Raw genomic sequence first — 17,131 nt, 5'->3', positions numbered from 1 at the left:
TGGCTTTGTGGCTTTCTCTGTAGCCTCCTTGGTCGCCAGTCCCAGAAAGTCTTATTCGTGTGAGCCACAAACAGACCCTTTCTTAGTATAGATATAATGCAATTGAATATTCATCCTGGGAGCTTTTAACAGAGGAAACTGTGGAGAAAGCCTGGGTGCCTGTGTGCGTATCTTGCACATAACCATGTTTTCTTTACGAACACTGCCACTGACTGTTCGAACAAGTGGTTTGAGGACTGCAGTTTATGGGCCAGGGTTAATGTTAGACTCCTGCTAAACAAGGACATTGCAAAATTAAGAGCCGAGTGAATTGGTTTAGGACTATTGTGCTATTTATACTCATAAATAGCGCAGTATGATTAGCATTTTTATATAGACTTTTTTTTTATAGTACTACAAGTTGGGATCTCTGAAAAATGTTGAATTGCAGCTGCACTGATGGCCCAAACAACTATGGTCTGAAATGAGCCGAATTCCGTCCTAGAGTGTACTTTTAAAGAAAGACACGTTTCTTAAGACTTGTCTCCTATAGATGCATTTAAAAACTTCATGTAGGAAACTTCACATACTTGTTCACCCAGCCACTTACCAGAGTTCTAGCAAATGTGCATTTTCGCTGTGAAATATACATGTTTGTAATCCTTCTTTTGTCGCATATGCATGCATTTTAAAAACATGGGTAACTTTGGAAGTGGCACTTACCCTTGGACCAAATATACGTGACCCTTAGGTAACACGTGCAATTCTCGTCACCTACAAGGTGCGTCATGAAGGGCCACAATTGGTCTTGAAGGTTTAACGCCATCACTGTGGTTCCACCTAGCGTTTTGTAATAGGAGGAGTGTAAATGTTTCATCACTGCATTATAGCATCATATAGCCACCTAGAAAGGAGCCCTTAGGCTAACAAGTTTGTGACTCAGTTCCACTGGTGCTAATAGAAAATGAGACTATTCACATCAGCATGAGAGGGAAATTAGATCTGAGCTTCATGTGCACCTTAACCACACAATAAGCAGGCTGTCCCTCCTTCAGAATTCTGAAAGCTCCCTTAGAACAAAGAACAGAGGCTTAAAACTGAATGTAGTGGGGACTGCTTAAGTTGGTGGTATACCAGGCAATTTTCTACAGTATTGTGGCTCTCCAAAAAATGGGGTGTCTAATTCTTTGGGGGAGTGGCTGTCCACACCTACTGACTTGACTACCACCCATGTGAGATGACTTTGAAGTTTGGGGCAGGGTTTAGATGCAGCATAGCTAAAAACACTAGAGAAACCTGTGCCACTTCAGTTCGATGTCTTCAGTTTGAGCTCTGCCAGATCTATTTGCAGGAGGGGAGTCCTAGTAGTCAAAATCAGTGGCATGATACGGTAGGTGGAGCCAGCCATGTTTGGTAGTGCAAGCTACTTCTATGTGTTATTGATGCTGCATTTAAGGGCCTGAAGTCACACCCACAAGGAAAAAAACCTTGCCAGTCATGGTTTGCCCTGTTGCTCTGCTTCGTTATCTCTTGCAACTAATCTGTCCTGTGACCTCTCATTCCAACTGCTAAGGAAGATTAGCTGCCAGAGAAAACAGCCAAGGAAAAGCCCAGTCAATTCCTCCTCCTTCCCCTGTATGAATTCAAGCCCTGTAGCATGTAAGGAGCTTTCAGTAAACAGGCAAAGTTGGGGGGCTTTTTGTGTGGTGAGTGTAATATGTAGCTCAGTTCTTAAAACCTAATTAGATTTGGGCATGTTTTCCCCCATAAAAGTGCCTGACTTTGTCAAGAACAGGCCATGTCTACCTTTTGTGAGTCATACCGTAATGCATTTGTATCCAAACCTGGTTTTCCACTTTGCACAGTATTATTGTGAACCAGCTGAAAGAAATCAAGAGACCTGTTTGGTGGTCAGTTTTTTTGTCCTAGGGTTTTCTTGCGGCATCTCATTTTTCTAGCATGGTAATAACCAATAGCGTGTTTCCTTTGAGGAATGGAGCCTCTCTTTGTACTTTTGCTGGATGTCTACCATGTTGGGTTTTTGTATACTTTTTTCCCCAAGAGATGAAAGAAAAAAAACTTATCACAAAAATCTTTGCACCAGGGCTTTGTCGTTTGTTCTTGGAAAGGGTTTGGTGGGAAATATCCGGTAGATGCTTTGTCTCACAACTACATCACTTAGCTCAGAAGTCAAGGCCTATGGGTGCCTTGGTGTCCACTTCCTTCTTTCCAAAGCATCTCTTCCCCAAAGCAAAAAAACAATTCTGACTTTCCTGTACCTCATCAGAGCAGGAGGTCCTTCAGAATGGCCTAGGAACCATCTACAGGGAACACCCAATTGGAAACAGTTGTATCTGTCATAGGAGGATGCTTTGCCTGGAACTTCCAAGCATTTTATGATTGGCATCAGCCTCCATAGCAGCCATTTTGTGGTTAGCTATGCCCCCCTCCATGTTGGTACCCACTGTTTGTTCTCAAAAATAGTTCTCAAAAAAAGTGCTCACAAGCTCAACGAGGTCAGGAACCCCTGCCTTAGCTTGTCCAGGCACAAATAACAGCAAATATCTAGTCCTGGTTGGCCCTAGGCTTTGGACCCCATCTCAGTCCCTTTTGTGCGAAACGGAAGCCCAGCACTTCCCTGCAGAGTTCCTACATTGAGGTCAATAGGTCTACACACCATTGTAAGAGTGCATTGACATATTCCTATGAAGAAATGGAACAGCTTCATACATACACAACTCCCTGGTTAAAGAAAAACTTGGAATGCCAATAGGATATATTTTTCAGGCTCATTGGTTCTGCTCAGAAATATGAAGCTGAGTCAGACCATTGCTCCACCTTGTCCAGTATGGTCAATCCTTAGTAGCAGCTTCTTACAGCAATCCCTGCAATGAGGTTACAAGCAGGGTTGTATTAGGTGTGCAGAACCACTTCAGCTTTTACAGTAAAGCAACTTCAGCTTGAAATGCACAATAGAAGCCAGAGAGCTGTGTGAGGTTTTCTCCAACTTGGCATTTTAACAGGTCTTCTGAACACTGTCTGGTTCTGCGCTGTTTTCATTCTCTCTTATTGCAATGAGCTGCTAACGTACCATAGCATTTATTTGAATACATGCAGCTTGTTTTTTTTTAATGAGATAACCAGAATAATAGAAAATCAGAAATATTGTATTTATCATTTTTATTCTACCCTTCCTCAAAGAGCTTAGCATAAGCAAAGCACATATGTGAAGCCATTCCCTTTTTCTGTTGACAATCCCAGTAATATTTCTGTGTGAATGTTCACTGTCTCCCCTAAATGTTACTATCATTGCTCATTGGTGTATGTCCTACAGCTGGGGAAATATGTATCTATCTTTGGACATTCACATTCACCTGTGGGACTCACAGCATTCGTTCTGTGGCTTCGCTTGTTCCCAGAACCCTTGCCTGTATTAGTCATTTTTCTGTTCTGCATCTGGTACTTTTTAGCCCCAAGAACGGTGGGAACAAGTGTTTTATTTATTTATTGGAATGAGATTGGAGTGATATGGTCCCTATGACTCCCTGCTGTATTCTGTATTATTGATCTTGTACTCTTTTTGAAAAAATACTTCAAGACTAGCAAATTCCCCTGAAGAAGTTTGTTGGCAAAACACATGGAGAATTTTGGGAATTTTAACTGAGTAATATATTTAAGCCTTAGCCTTATTTTTTATCTCTTAGTGACTGGTGCCGTTCCCCACCCCCCCACCCCCGGCTTTTATTTTCTCGCTGTATTCTCTACCAACTGTAGGTTCCAGACTGCCTTCAAGCTCAGCCACATATAGAGCACACTGCAGTAATTTAATCTAGTTGTTACCAGGGCATGCACCACGGTGGAAAGATCCTTTCTGTCCAGGAATGGCTACAGCTGGCTCATCCGCCAAAGCTGCTGAAAGGCACCCCTTATCCAACAGGAGGCCTGGGTCCAGGAGCACGCCTAAATTATGAACCTTCTCCTTTAAGGGGAGTGCAACCCCATCTACGACGAGATAACCTGTTTCCTAAGCCAGACCTTCCCCCCACCGATAGCACCTCCATTTTGTCAGGTTTATTTATTTATTACATTTCTACCCCGCTCTCCCCAACTCTCCTTGTTAAGCTCTCCTCCTCTCCAAAACTGCCCCCAGGCACCTGTTCACGGTTTCCACAGTCTCCCTGGGATCTGCTGGTAGCATGAGATAAGAGTTGAGTGCCTATATCTTTCTTCAACAAAGCATCTCTTCCCCAAAACAAAGAGCCACTCCTGGCTTCCCTCCACCCCCTGGTGCTTCAAAAGAACCCAGGAGGTGTCACTTCTGTGCCTGCAAAGAAACACCCATTCAGAAGCAGCTGCCTCCGTGGTAGGAGAATGCTTGGTTTGCAGCCCCCCAACATTTTGTGACCAAGTCCCAGCTTCCAGTGACAACTATTCTGTGAATGCCCCAATGGTAGTGATTTGGTGGCGGCATCCACTGTGCCTCCTTAAAAAATAAGTGCTTACAGTCTCACCAAGATGGGGGTGTTTGTGTGTAAAGTGCCATCAAGTTGCCACCAACTTATGGCAACCCTGTAGGGTTTTCAAGGCAAGGGACTAACAGAGGTGGTTTGCCATTGCCTGCCTCTGCAAAACCACCCTCACATTCTTTCCACTGCTTTATTCTTTCCCAACTTCCTGATTTTCCACTGTGCATCCCCCTACCCAAAGCTGGTTTCAAATTTATTAAAACGTTTACTGTGGTTGTGCTACATACATCTGCTTGCAGTGTTGAGTTTGGCCCCCACAAGCAGGGCCTGCAGACGACCAGCATCTGTTCCTTAGCCCCCTCCCTCACACCTGATATTTAGATGTACTCATGGTAATTCGCCTGGATGGCCCAGGCTAACCTGATCTCGTGAGATCTCAGACGTTAAGCAGGGTCAGTCCTGGCTAGTACTTGGATGGGAGACCATCAAGGAATACCAGGGTCGCTATGCAGAGGAAGGGTATGACAAATCACCTCTGTTCGTCTCTTGCCTTGGAAACCCTACCACGTTGCCATAAGTCGGCTACGACTTGACGGCACTTTACACACACACGGTAATGCCACTGACTGCTAACGTTCTATTCCTTTGTGATGATCAACCATCTGCACGTCAGATGTTCGCTCTTGACATATATATTTCTAAAGTACTGATTTAGTATCGCATGGATGAAAGGTCTGCTCAGGTCACGAGGCGAAGGTTTCAAAGGCTACTGGACTGGATCGGACCAAGGTGAAGGCGGAGAAATTTTTGGATCTCTTCCCAAGAATGGACTTCTGCTGCGACGTGGGCTTGGGCCTCCCCTCCCCACAAAACAGGACGGGAGACAAAAGGTAACCAGGACTGGTAACAGAATGGTGAGCCCGGAGGTTCTATCAGGTGCCCAGCTTTCGGGTAGGAGAGAAGGGTGCAGTGGGTTTTCCCCAGCTTCTTCATCCTCTCCATGATTTCTGTGGCATAAGCCTTGCTGTTGTAGTTCCCGTCACTTTCTCCTACAACAAAGAGGATCTTTCCTTGGGCTCTTTCCACAGGGTAGACACTATCCCAAGAGAGCTTTGCTCGCGGGTCCCCAAGCATGTTAGAGATATCAGCAGCACCCTGCCCAGTTATTAGCATACATTCACTTTTGTACAGGATTGGTGGGATGCAGAGGTCTCGGTAATACAGTGGATATCCATAGACGGCATTGGTTCCATTGATGCAAACTGTGGCTCCAATTTGTGGCAAGTAAGTCGCCATGGCCAATGCAATCTCTGCCCCTTTGCAGATCGCCAGTATGCCAAGTCTTGGCCCACGAACCTAAAAATACATCACAATCATTAGACAGAACCAAGATGCATCCCCCTTAGGATGGTCAGTGGAATGAGGAGAGATGAATCTCAGCAATTAGGCTCTAATGACAGCCTAGACAAGTTGATCATAGCTATCTCAGTTATGCATAAATCTGCAAGCAGGAGCCTGGCTACTGTTCTGCAGTTTAAATAGGGTGTAGACCAGTGGTTCTCAGCCTTTCGTATTTTAAGTCCACCAATCGCTCTGTCGAAGAACCTGGGTCCTGCCTTGACAGAATCAAAAAGCTCTTTTTCCAAGGACATTCATGTTTTTACATGCTTCCGTTACTACTACTAGCATGCCAAAAATGTCACAGATGGATAATCCATGGCACGTAGCGTCAGCAGGAGCATGGCACATCATGCAGAGGAAAGCGAAGAGGGGCCTGGAGACCAAGCCTTATGAAGAAAGGTTGACAGAGTTGGAAAAGTTTAGACACCTAGAAGAGGAGGTTGAGGAGGGACATGATTGCTCTCTTTAAGTATTTGAAGGGCTGTCACTTAGAGGAGGGTAGGGAGCTGTTCCTGTTGGCAGCAGAGGATAGGACTCTCAATAATGGGTTTAAATTGCAGGCAGAGAGGTACAGGCTGGATATTAAAAAAAAGTTTTTTGCAGTAAGAGTTGTTTGACAGTGGAATCAGCTACCTGGGGGGGGTGAGCTCCCCCTCACTGCCAATCTTTAAGCAGAGGCTGGACAACCACTTGTCAGGGATGCTCTAGGCTGATCCTGCATTGAGTAGGGGGTTGGACTAGATGGCCTGTCTGGCCCCTTCCAACTGAAATGGCTGAGGGAGAATATCTGGTTCATTGGGCAGTTGTTTCAGGTTGTGAAAAAAGCATAGGGGAGGGGCCTTGGCTCAGTGGTAGAGCATCTGCTTGGCATGCAGAAGGTCCTCAGGTTCAATCCCCAGCATCTCCAGTTAAAGGGACTAGGCAAGTAGGTGATGTGAAAGACCCCTGCCTGAGACCCTGGAGAGCCGCTGCTGGTCTGAGTAGATGATACTGACCTTGATGGACCAAGGGTATGATTTGGTAGAAGGCAGATTCATGTGTTCATGGAGCCCTTTCTCCATGCACAACACGGCCCCAATCTGAGATGGGCACCATATGCATGGGAATTAAGGGGAACCTGAAATTTGCAACTGACTGTTACGCAAGGCAGGGAATTCAAGACCCAACCTGTTTACACTGTAATGTGTGTAATGGAAAGTGTGAACAGCCAAGACATGGTCATGTGGAAATCCCTTCTCCTTGACCTCTGAGCTACATTATGCACAGTATCCCCCAAACGTCACTGCTGAGATGCAAGAAGGAGATGTAACTTGGTGACACTTAGGAAGCATTTTATTCACTTGTCAGGGGCAGGGAATTCCCTCCTGCCTGCACTCTGAAATGGAGGAGCTCAGGATGGCCTGCACCACCAGCTCTTCCTACTTGGTTGAATCAGACTAGACCAGGGGTCGGCAAACTCATTAGTCAAAAGAGCCAAATATCAACAGTACAACAATTGAGATTTCTTTTGAGAGCCAAATTTCTTAAACTTAAACTATATAGGTAGGTACACTGTTTATTAACTTAATAAACTTTAATTAAAGTTTTAAGTCTTAATTAAACTATAGGTACACTGAATAAAACTTGATATCATACTTAATAGTGATCTTATTTAATGATAAAAATTAAATTGTAAGTCCCTGCCATTTCCCCCTTCCCAGTCCGGAGTCCTCGTCTGGAGGCCTGGTCTACTGCCATAAAAGCCTATTGGTAGACCTGGCCTCTGGCTGAGTCCCATTGGGAGGCCAGGTCTACCCATTGGCTTTCTTGGCAGTAGACCTGGCCTCAGGAGGCCCTTAGAAGCCAATTGGTAGACCTGACCTCTGAAGGGGGACTTTTTCCCCTCCTCGGAGTCCGGGTCTACCGCCAAGAAAGCCAGTGGGTAGACATGGCCTCCCAATGGGACTCAGCCGGAGGCCAGGTCTACCAAAGGAAGCCCGCCCCACCCAACAGCTGATAGGTGGGGGGGCCAGGAACCGCCAAGCCGCCCGCCCAGCAATCGCGCGGCTAGAGGGGAGGGGAGGCTTTAGCCTCCCAACCATTGAGGGCAAGGGAAAGGGGGATCCGGTCATTCTCCATGGTGGGGGTGGGGGGAGACAGAACGCCCGCTCGCCTGCTCTCTCTCTCTCTCAGGCGTGCCGGCTCCGCAGCCCGGCTGCCGGCGCGAGCGGGCGCAAGAGCAGGGGCTCCGAACCAAGTTCAGAGAGCCGCACTCAACGGGCCAAAGAGCCGCATGCAGCTCAGCAGCCGCAGTTTGCAGACCCCTGGACTAGACTACCGATGATTCGAGGCAAATGGGTGTGTGTAAACACTCCAGTATTTTTGTGTGTGTGTAAATGCCCCAGTAAGCAGGTACAGAAGTGCCAGTATCGGACAGCTGATTCTTAGTCCACAAACTCAAGCAGGGAACAAACAGCTGTAGAAGGCCCACCTTGTCACAGACAGAGAATTTAATGCAGTAATAACATTGCCTTACAGAATCGCTTGATGTCGTGATTTGTAAGCGAAAGATACCTTGGGATGCTTCAGGAGAAACTCCGCAGCTTCCTCAAAATATTCCAAATCTATAGGGCCCAGAGCACTGGGCAGATCTTCATAAGCAAAATACGCTAGGGCCAAAGTTGCAAAACCGTGGCTGGCGAGAAGACTAGCCCGAAATTCAACTAGCCCACCGATTCCACCAAAAATGTCAATTACGCCTGGAAAAGGACCGTTTCCTGTGAATGCAATAAGGACGAGAAGAGAATGGAATAAGGGAGAGAAGGAGAAAGAGATTTTTTTAAAAATCAGGAGCGAAGATTGACTCAGTGATTCCTAGAGACATGTGTAGGATTAGAATTCTCACAGGACAGGTGGCAGAATGAGGTAGAATTTAAATGGGCTGGACCACTTTAGAACGCAGGTGGGAGGGTCACACCATTAATGTTCTTCTGTGGACAACCTCCCTGCAAATAAAATATATGTATATAAGCACATCGGAGGGAAGGCAGCATGGTACAGCCTGATCTCGTCAGATCTCGGAAGCTAAGCAGGGTCAGCCCTGGTTAGTATTTGGATGGGAGACCACCAAGGAATACCAGGGTTGCTATAAAGAGGAAGGCACTGGCAAACCACCTGTTAGTCTCTTGCCATGAAAATCCCATAAGGGGTCACCATAAGTCGGCTGCGACTTGACGGCACTTTACACACACACACGCACAAGCACATGAGAGGGAAACATTATATCCAAGCCCTTACAAATCCAGTAATGGGTTCTGGTTTATGAGAAATTATTCATGCAGGGAGATTGCAAAATACATAATCCCTGGTCTGAAGTGCTACAATCCATAGGGTTGCCAACCTCCAGGGAGTAGCTGGAGATCTCCTGCTATTACAACTGATCTCCAGCTGACAGAGATCAGTTCCCCTGGAGAAAATGGCAGCTTTGGCAATTGGACTCTATGGCATTGATGTCCCTCCCCTTCCCAAACCCCACCCTCTGCCCCAAAAACCTCCCGCCAGTTGAGAAGAGGCACCTGGTAACCCTAACAATCCATATTACCACCGCAGCACTCTCCCATCACTTTTATTGTTTCACAAAATGTGCAAAACAGAATTATTCAGCAGGGCATTCTTCTAGGAGCAAAGCTGCATTGTAACAGTTCAGCTCGGGAAGTTACTTTTACTAAGGATAAAGTCTATCCTACACCAATTGTCCCGTTGCCTTCAACAGAGAGGTTTGCTCGCATTCTGCTTTCCCCACTACCACCCCCTTCTTTCCCCTGTTCTACTATTCTCAGCCCAATTGCATGTCTTTGTCTTACTGGGAATCTTTGCTGTTAGATTGAAAGGCTGTCCGATCTTGCAATCCAAAGGCCCGTTATGGTGGCAGCAGGTGGCCTTTGCATTCCTTTACTACTACTGCACAAGGTAAAAGTTGTAAATCTGGCTAATCCTAGCTCAAGAAAGAACTCCCTTGCTTGACCAGCTGGAGGGGGCACAAGATTCTGTAAAAAGTCAGCCTGTACAGAAGTTGCATAGAAATAAAGAGGTGAAAATAAAGGAGCTATCGTACTGCCTTTGTACAAATCTATGGTGAGACCACACTTAGAATATGTGTACAGTTCTGGTCACCACACCTAAAAAAGGATATTGCAGAGCTTGAGAAGGTGCAGAAAAGGGCAACTGCCCTGTGAGGAATGGTTAAAACGCTCTGGGTAGATTAGCTTGGAAAGAAGGTGGTTAAGAGGAGACGTGATAGAGGTATATAAAATTATGTATAATATGGAGAGAGTGGACAGGGAGAAGTTTTTCTCCCTCTCTCAGAATACTAGAACGTTGGATCATCTGCTGGAGGGTGAGAGATTCAAAACAGATAAAAGGAAGTATTTCTTCACACAACACATAGTGAAATTGTCTACCTCTCTGCCCCAGGATGTGGTGATGGCTGCCAACTTGGAAGGTTTTAAGAGGGGAATGGACATATTCATGGGGGAGAGGGCTATCCATGGCTACTAGTCAAAATGAGCACTAGTCATGATTCATACCTATTCTCTCCAAGATCAGATGAGCATGCCTATTATATTAGGTGCTGTGGAACACAGGCAGGATAATGCCACTGCAGTTGTCTTGTTTGGGGGTTTCCTAGAGGCACCTGGTTGGCCACTGTGTAAACAGACTGCTGGACTTGATGGACCTTAGTCTGATCCAGCATGACTTTTCTTATGTTCTTACGAGCACAGGATTACAGAATTTGAGGTAGGGTTTGTGCCACTTGCTCACTTGGTGCATTCCCAAATTGTCACAGCCTCTTTGGTTGGGGAGGAGAGAGAATATCATGTCTGGTTATTTGCTCTGATTATGCTACCCGCCTGAACATTGGTTCTTCCCAGATGCTACTACAAGAAAATATTGTGGCAGAATAAATCACACTGGAAAGATTTGTGAACGGGCTGTCCACAAAGTAGATAAATAAATTACAGTGACTCTGAACATATCAGAAGTCCAGCTAGGTCTGCTTTAATAGCATATGAGACTGCCTGTTCCAACCAAGTCATCAGTTCCCAAGTGGGCAATGCTAGCATCTCAGCACCCAGAGCATGGATTCCTGGAACATTAATGCTACACTTAAAGCTTACAAACAGAGCACAAAAGTAGCAGTCCTCCCGTTTACTTATCATATCATATTCTGGTAGAATGCCACTGGACTCGAGGTTCTATTAAGTTATTACGGCCAAGAATCCTAGCCTTAACAAATTTCCCTTTTTTCTAAAGTCATATATGCTTATGGCCATCACAAGAGTATAGGGCGGTAAATTTCATAAGTTAATTATGCATTGGATAAAGAAGTTCCGGCGGTTGCTGTGACCTCCCCCCTCATGTCTATAATTATTGAGAAAATGACTTGCTATTCACTCGTGTTTGTGTGTGTGTAAAGTGCCATCAAGTTGCAGTCGACTTACGGCAACCCTGTGAGGTTTTCAAGGCAAGAGATGAACAGAGGTGGTTTTCCATTACCTGCCTCTGTGCAGCGACTCTTGGACTTCCTTGGTGGTTTCTCATCTAAGTACTAAGGAGGGCCACAATGGCTAAGGAGGGGAGGGGCTGAGCTCAGATTGTAGAGCATCTGCTTGGCATGCAGAAGTTCCCAGGTTCAATCCCCAGCATCTCCAGTTAAAGAGACCAGGCATGTAAGTGATGTGAAAGACCTCTACCCGAGACCCTGGAGAGCCACTGCTAGTCTGAGTAGACAATACTGACTTTGATGGACCAAGGGTCTGGTTCAGTATAAGGCAACTTCATGAGTTCATGTGTTCAACCCTCCTTAGCTTCCAAGATCTGATGAGATTGGGCTAGTCTGAGCCATTCCAAGCCAGGGATTTATTCCCTTTTTAAAAAGGTAAAGGTCCCCAGTGCAAGCACCGGGTCATTCCTGACCCATGGAGTGATGTCACATCCCGACGTTTACTAGGCAGACTTTGTTTACGGGGTGGTTTGCCAGCGCCTTCCCCAGTCGTCTTCCCTTTATCCCCAGCAAGCTGGGGACTCATTTGACAGACCTTGGAAGGATGGAAGGCTGAGTCAACCTTGAGCCGGCTACTTGAAACCGACTTCCGTTCGGATCGAACTCAGTACTGCAGTTACCACTCTGCGCCACAGGGCTCCTTTATTCCCTTTTGCCACCTTATTAATAACTACTGAATGTGGGTCACCTGCGGGAAGAAAGAGAGCCCCGCGGACTCTGCCGTGCCTGACCGGGATCCTTTGCACGCCGGGAGCTGCGTACCACCTCTCCACGGTTTGGCTGGCCAGGGCCTGGTTCTGAGGCGGGGAAGACAGTTGAAATGAATCGAACACATCCAGGCGGACCTTGTAGGGGGTGTTCATCACATCTTGTTTAATCAGCCTAGAAAAGGGCTTCTCAGGCTTCAGGAAACAGAAGAGCCCCATCGGCTGCACGCCAGAATAATCCCCGCCAGTGGCAGCATCCCGCTCCAGATCCACTTGGCCATTCTTATCCGTCCAGTAAAAAGCTCTGGCTTGGAAGAGCACCCCCCTTTCATCAGTCAGAGAGGCCTGGAGGGTCACCAGCTGGGTGGGCTCCAAGCCAGTGACATGGATTTTCAGTGGCTCATCCGCAAGGGAAGACTTGGGAGTAGCAGTGATCTTCGTCATCCCTGAACCAGAAAAGCTTCCTTAAGAGGTTGGACACATCCAGGAAACAAGGAGAAAGAGGAAAAAAAGAAAGAAAATTACTACTGAATGCTCCCAAATACACAGAAAATTAACTTAGATGAGGAGCTGTGCTGGGGGTCAGGGGTAAAGCCTCATGGCCATTCCATTCTTTCAGCTCCATGATTACATATAGATCAAACAAGAGGGATTCAAAGACTAATGCAGTGAAGCCACCACTGGGCAAAAATGGCAAAGGTTTATAGGAGGGCACCCATGCATTCAGAGACGATGACAAAGAAGAAGGAGGAGGAGGGGGAGGAGGAAGGGGGGAGGAGGAGGAGTTGGTTTTTAAATGCCAACTTTCCCTACCTTTTAAGGAGAATCAAACCGGCTTACAATCTCCTCCCCTCCCTCTCCCCACAACAGACACCTTAGAGGTAGGTGAGGCTGAGAGAGTTCTGAGAAAACTGTGACTAGCCCAAGGTCACCCAGCTGGCTTCATGTGCAGGAATGGAGAATCAAACCCAGTTCACCAGATCAGAGTCCACTGCTCATGTGGACAAGTGGGGAATCAAACCCAGTTCTCCAGATTAGAGTCCACCGCTCTTAACTACTACACCACGCTGGATCTCTTAGGCTGCAGCTTACCAATTGGTAACTTCCCATATAGTCCTGGCACGTAGTTATTTCAAAAGGGACGGCCAGCCTGTCCAGTTACTATCATCTTAGGGGCCACTGAAACTTTTTTGTGAGTGTCTTATTACACAGTATTTAACCTTTTACTTAGGTTTGATTAACAGAAAACAATAAAATTCAAAAAAATAAAAAGTCTGGTTTTATTTATTTGTATATCCTGCCCTTTCCTGACTAAATCAGGCTCATAACAAGGATGAGCAATCAATTGAAAAATGCATGCTACATAATTTTAAAGACCTTCTTCATTTTAAAATACCAGTTGGCATCCTAATAGTAAATACAATGATGGGCACAGCCAATCGGGGGGAGGGGGAAGAGAAAGGAAAGGGGAAACAGCCATGAAAACCAAAAAACTGAGAAATGGGAGGAAAGTAAAAGGAAGGGGTAGGGAGGCCAGCTGCGATGTAACCGTCGCAGCCTCAACCACAGGCCTGGCGGAACATCTCAGTCTTGCGATCTCTGCGGAATTGAGCCAGGTCACGCAAGGACCGGGTCTCACTTGAGAGAGAGTTCCACACATTTTTGGTTTGTGCTTCACCGACCATTTGATCAACCCCAAGGATGCAGTTTCGTACCTGATAGCCACACCTGTTAAAGCCAACAAAATATCCTGCACAAGACGCAGGCAAAAGAGACCTCAAAAAACTTTTTTAGTAGGGTTGCCACCTCCAGGTTGGGAAATTCCTAGAGATTTGGGGGTGGATCCTGAGGAGGGATCTCGGCAGAGTATAATGATTTCCAGTCTCTCCCCTCCCCTTTTTTGTTAACCTCCAGCCTGATGAAGCTTGCATACCATTGTTGTGATAGAACTTACAATTTCAAGGTATTCACTTATATTAGTCGAGGGTGCTAATTTGAAGACCTTCCCTAAGGTCACGTGTTCAAGCAGGCAGCTCAGCTAGCTGAGAATGCTTGCATAAACCTGTTGGAGTCACTCCTCCTATTAAAACTGTTTGATCTCCTCCTCCTCCTTCTGGTCTTTGTTTTGGAACCCAGAAATGTTACAACTGCATTGTGCTATTTTGGATGGTCTTAATAAAATTACAGGGCTTTTGTGCTTGGGGCACATGTTATTCGCTGGTGTTGGGATACATTGATAGCAGTGGCCTTAAATCGTCTGCAAAGGTTGTCCTTTTTCAGTTACAGTTCCACCCTACACACACCCACACACATACACACACCATAATTCCTGAGCTTTCATAATAATGATGCCTTATTAAACACTATTCTGCTGATTGAGCTCCCAATTCCCCATTCCTGTGAGCAACCCTGAATTCTCACATGCTTGTTTCCAAGAGCTATGGTTTTCAAACCTCTTGTGATGACCCTTGGTTTTTTTTTTTGAGTCAGCAAGTTCCCAAGTCCTGCTAACACAAACTGTTTCAGCAGGGTTGCCACCTCCAGGTTGGGAAATTCCTGGAGATTTGGGGGTGGATCCTGAGGAGGGATCTCAGCAGAGTATGATGTCATACAGTCCATCCTCCAAAACAACCATTTTTTTTCCAGGGGGATTAATCTCTGTGGGAGATCAGTTGTAGCATTGGGAGATCTACAACCCCACCCAGAGGTTGGCAATCCTATGAGAATTCTCATTTGTGTATTAGAGTGAGAATTCTCATACATGTGGCAACAGTTTGTGATAACAGTTTTAAGCAACTTGCAGATGCAACAGAAATTGATCCAGAGATAACCGTGTGCAGGGAGGAATCTGTTTCACAAAGCTCCTTCTTCCTGTGCACAAAAGCTCTGACCTCAGCTCAACCGGGACCCAGCATGTCAGATATGAGCTGGCACAGATCCCTGGGAAGAGCCCAAGATCTCCCAAGGTCTTATCCGTTTAAACCCATGGCTTAACAGCCAACTACACTAAAACTAGCAGCCTCGATAGCTCCAATTAGCGGGAGCTCATCAGAGCTTTGGAAACTAAGCCGGTTTGGCCATGGTTAGTCTTTGGATGAGAGACCACCAAGGAAGTCCATGGTCGCCACGCAGAGGCAAGCAACGGCAAACCACCTCTGCTCATCTCTTGCCTTGAAAAGCCCATGCGGACTTGCCATAAGTTGGTTGCGACTTGACCGCACATTGTGATTACGCTTGAACTAGCTGGAGATTTCAGAGAGCTGAGAATATGGACATCTATGCCTCAAAGGGTGGCTTGTGGCCTCTCTGGCCCAGAGTGACATCGGTGGGTGTGAGAGAAGGAGCGCTGTTCAACCAATCCAGCATCAGGGTGGACCTTTTTGCTGAACTTTTTCCTCCTTCCACCCCCCTCTTTAACTAAAGTTTAATGCTGCCATGTGAGGGCAGGTTGGCTGGCTTCATTAGGCAGCCGAACCTGAGATCGGATTCATCAAGTCATACCACCGGTTTGCCACGCATATCAGTTCAAAGGAAGCTCTAAGTTTCCCCACAAACGTGGGAACAAGGGAGTGGTACATAAAGGGGCAGAGAGTTTTCTGTACGAATACAAATTTAGGCGACAGCCCTTAAGGGACTTGTTTGAAGCCAGGCAAGAGGAGTCCAGATGAAATCACAGCCACCTCCACCTCCCTTTGGATTTTTTCCTTACAAAAACGGGACCGATCTATCAGACCAAGGAGCATGTGCCAAAACAGACACCACCCTCCATCTTCTCTTCTCCCTGAGCTGGCAACGGCCACTTATGCATGAGCGGTTTTGCCTTGGCTTTGCCGCTCTCTAGGTGCACATTTTCCCCATTCAGATTCTCAAAACTCAACAATAAGCCCCCATAAGCAGAGTTCCGAGAATTCAGATGGGGAAAATGTGCACCTAGAGTAGGGTTGCCAGCTCTGGGTCCGGAATTACCTGGAGATTTTCGGGGTGGAGCCTCAGGAGGGCAAGGTTTGGAGAGGGGAGGGACTTCAATGGCAATGGCCAGTGACCATTTTCTCCAGGGGAACTGATCTCTATCGCCTGGAGATCAGTTCTAACAGCGGGAGATCTCCAGCCACCACCTGGAGGTTGGAGAAAAATAGGCACTTGGTACTATAAGGAAGTGGAGAGAAAATAAGTACCAAACAATCACGTAGAATGCAAACACGAATTTAGTGCAAGTGCTAGAAAAATGTGAAAAATGAAATGAAATGGCAAGCAACTGACACCAACAAACGATACAAATTGATTAATACATAGCTCCCAAGGAGTCTTCAGCAACGCCTTCTTAGGTATGATTTAACAAGTCCCAAAGACTCCATGCGTAGTAAAATCAGCGAGGAAGACGGTGAGAATGATTTGTATCGTTTGTTGGTGTCAGTTGCTTGTCATTTCATTTCATTTTTCACATCTTTCTAGCACTTGCGCTAAATCCGTGTTTGCATTCTACGTGATTGTTTGGCACTTATTTTCTCTCCACCACCTGGAGGTCGGCAACCCCAATCTAGAGAGCAGCAAAACCGCCCATGCATAAGTGGCCTTAAATCGACTTACAGACCACTGTCAAAACCCAGCAGCCCACATTCACACGGAGGGGGATCCTCCGGGCTCCTCGGCCCCTCGCCCGCAACCCCGCACGTGAGAATACGGCACAAAGGAGCACTTGGGGGGACCCGACTTGCCTCGGCAGATCCCGGTTGCCGTCCGACGCTCCGGGCTGGAAGGTCGCACCTCCACCCTCGCCGCTCGCGCGAAAGACTTTGGCCCCGCCAGTCCCGTGCCAAAGTCGCGGCGAGGGGCGGAGAGTTCCGCGGGCGAGTGCAGACGACGCGGCAGTTTCGGGGGGAGGGGGCTGGCCGTCTGCAGAGGAGAGGCGGCCCCCCCCCCGGCCCTGGCAGCCGGCCGATCGCGCTCCCCACGCCTCCCGAGAGGGGGGGGAGATCAGACCCAGACTGGCGGCCGCGCCTAGGAGCGGGCGTGCCCAGCTGCTCCTCCTCCGAGGT

The 17,131-nt window shown here is 46.9% G+C and overlaps 1 protein-coding gene across 1 annotated transcript; it reads right to left on the bottom strand.

Annotated features, from left to right (window-relative positions):
- Window positions 1-5,204: 5,204 nt before the first annotated feature.
- BAAT (bile acid-CoA:amino acid N-acyltransferase) lies at window positions 5,205-12,539 on the bottom strand. Its single transcript, XM_056848844.1, has 3 exons — window positions 12,077-12,539; window positions 8,400-8,602; window positions 5,205-5,801 (listed from the first exon to the last, which is right to left on the bottom strand). The coding sequence occupies exons 1-3, from the start codon at window positions 12,537-12,539 to the stop codon at window positions 5,205-5,207; spliced, it is 1,263 nt and encodes a 420-aa protein (XP_056704822.1).
- Window positions 12,540-17,131: the final 4,592 nt, after the last annotated feature.

The sequence above is a fragment of the Euleptes europaea genome, chromosome 4 (genome assembly GCF_029931775.1).
Source record: "Euleptes europaea isolate rEulEur1 chromosome 4, rEulEur1.hap1, whole genome shotgun sequence".
Classification (NCBI taxonomy): domain Eukaryota; kingdom Metazoa; phylum Chordata; class Lepidosauria; order Squamata; family Sphaerodactylidae; genus Euleptes; species Euleptes europaea.
Note: the sequence above shows the minus strand (reverse complement) of the source record. Positions and strands in the feature narration are given on the sequence as shown.

Excerpts from the sequence above, each read along its gene's own strand:
- BAAT (XM_056848844.1), bottom strand. The coding sequence starts at position 12,539 with ATGACGAAGATCACTGCTACTCCCAAGTCTTCCCTTGCGGATGAGCCA. Across the intron at positions 8,603-12,076 it reads GGCTCTCTTTCTTCCCGCAG|GAAACGGTCCTTTTCCAGGC; the intron begins GTGACCCACATT and ends TTGCATTCACAG. Across the intron at positions 5,802-8,399 it reads TTCTCCTGAAGCATCCCAAG|GTTCGTGGGCCAAGACTTGG; the intron begins GTATCTTTCGCT and ends ATGTATTTTTAG.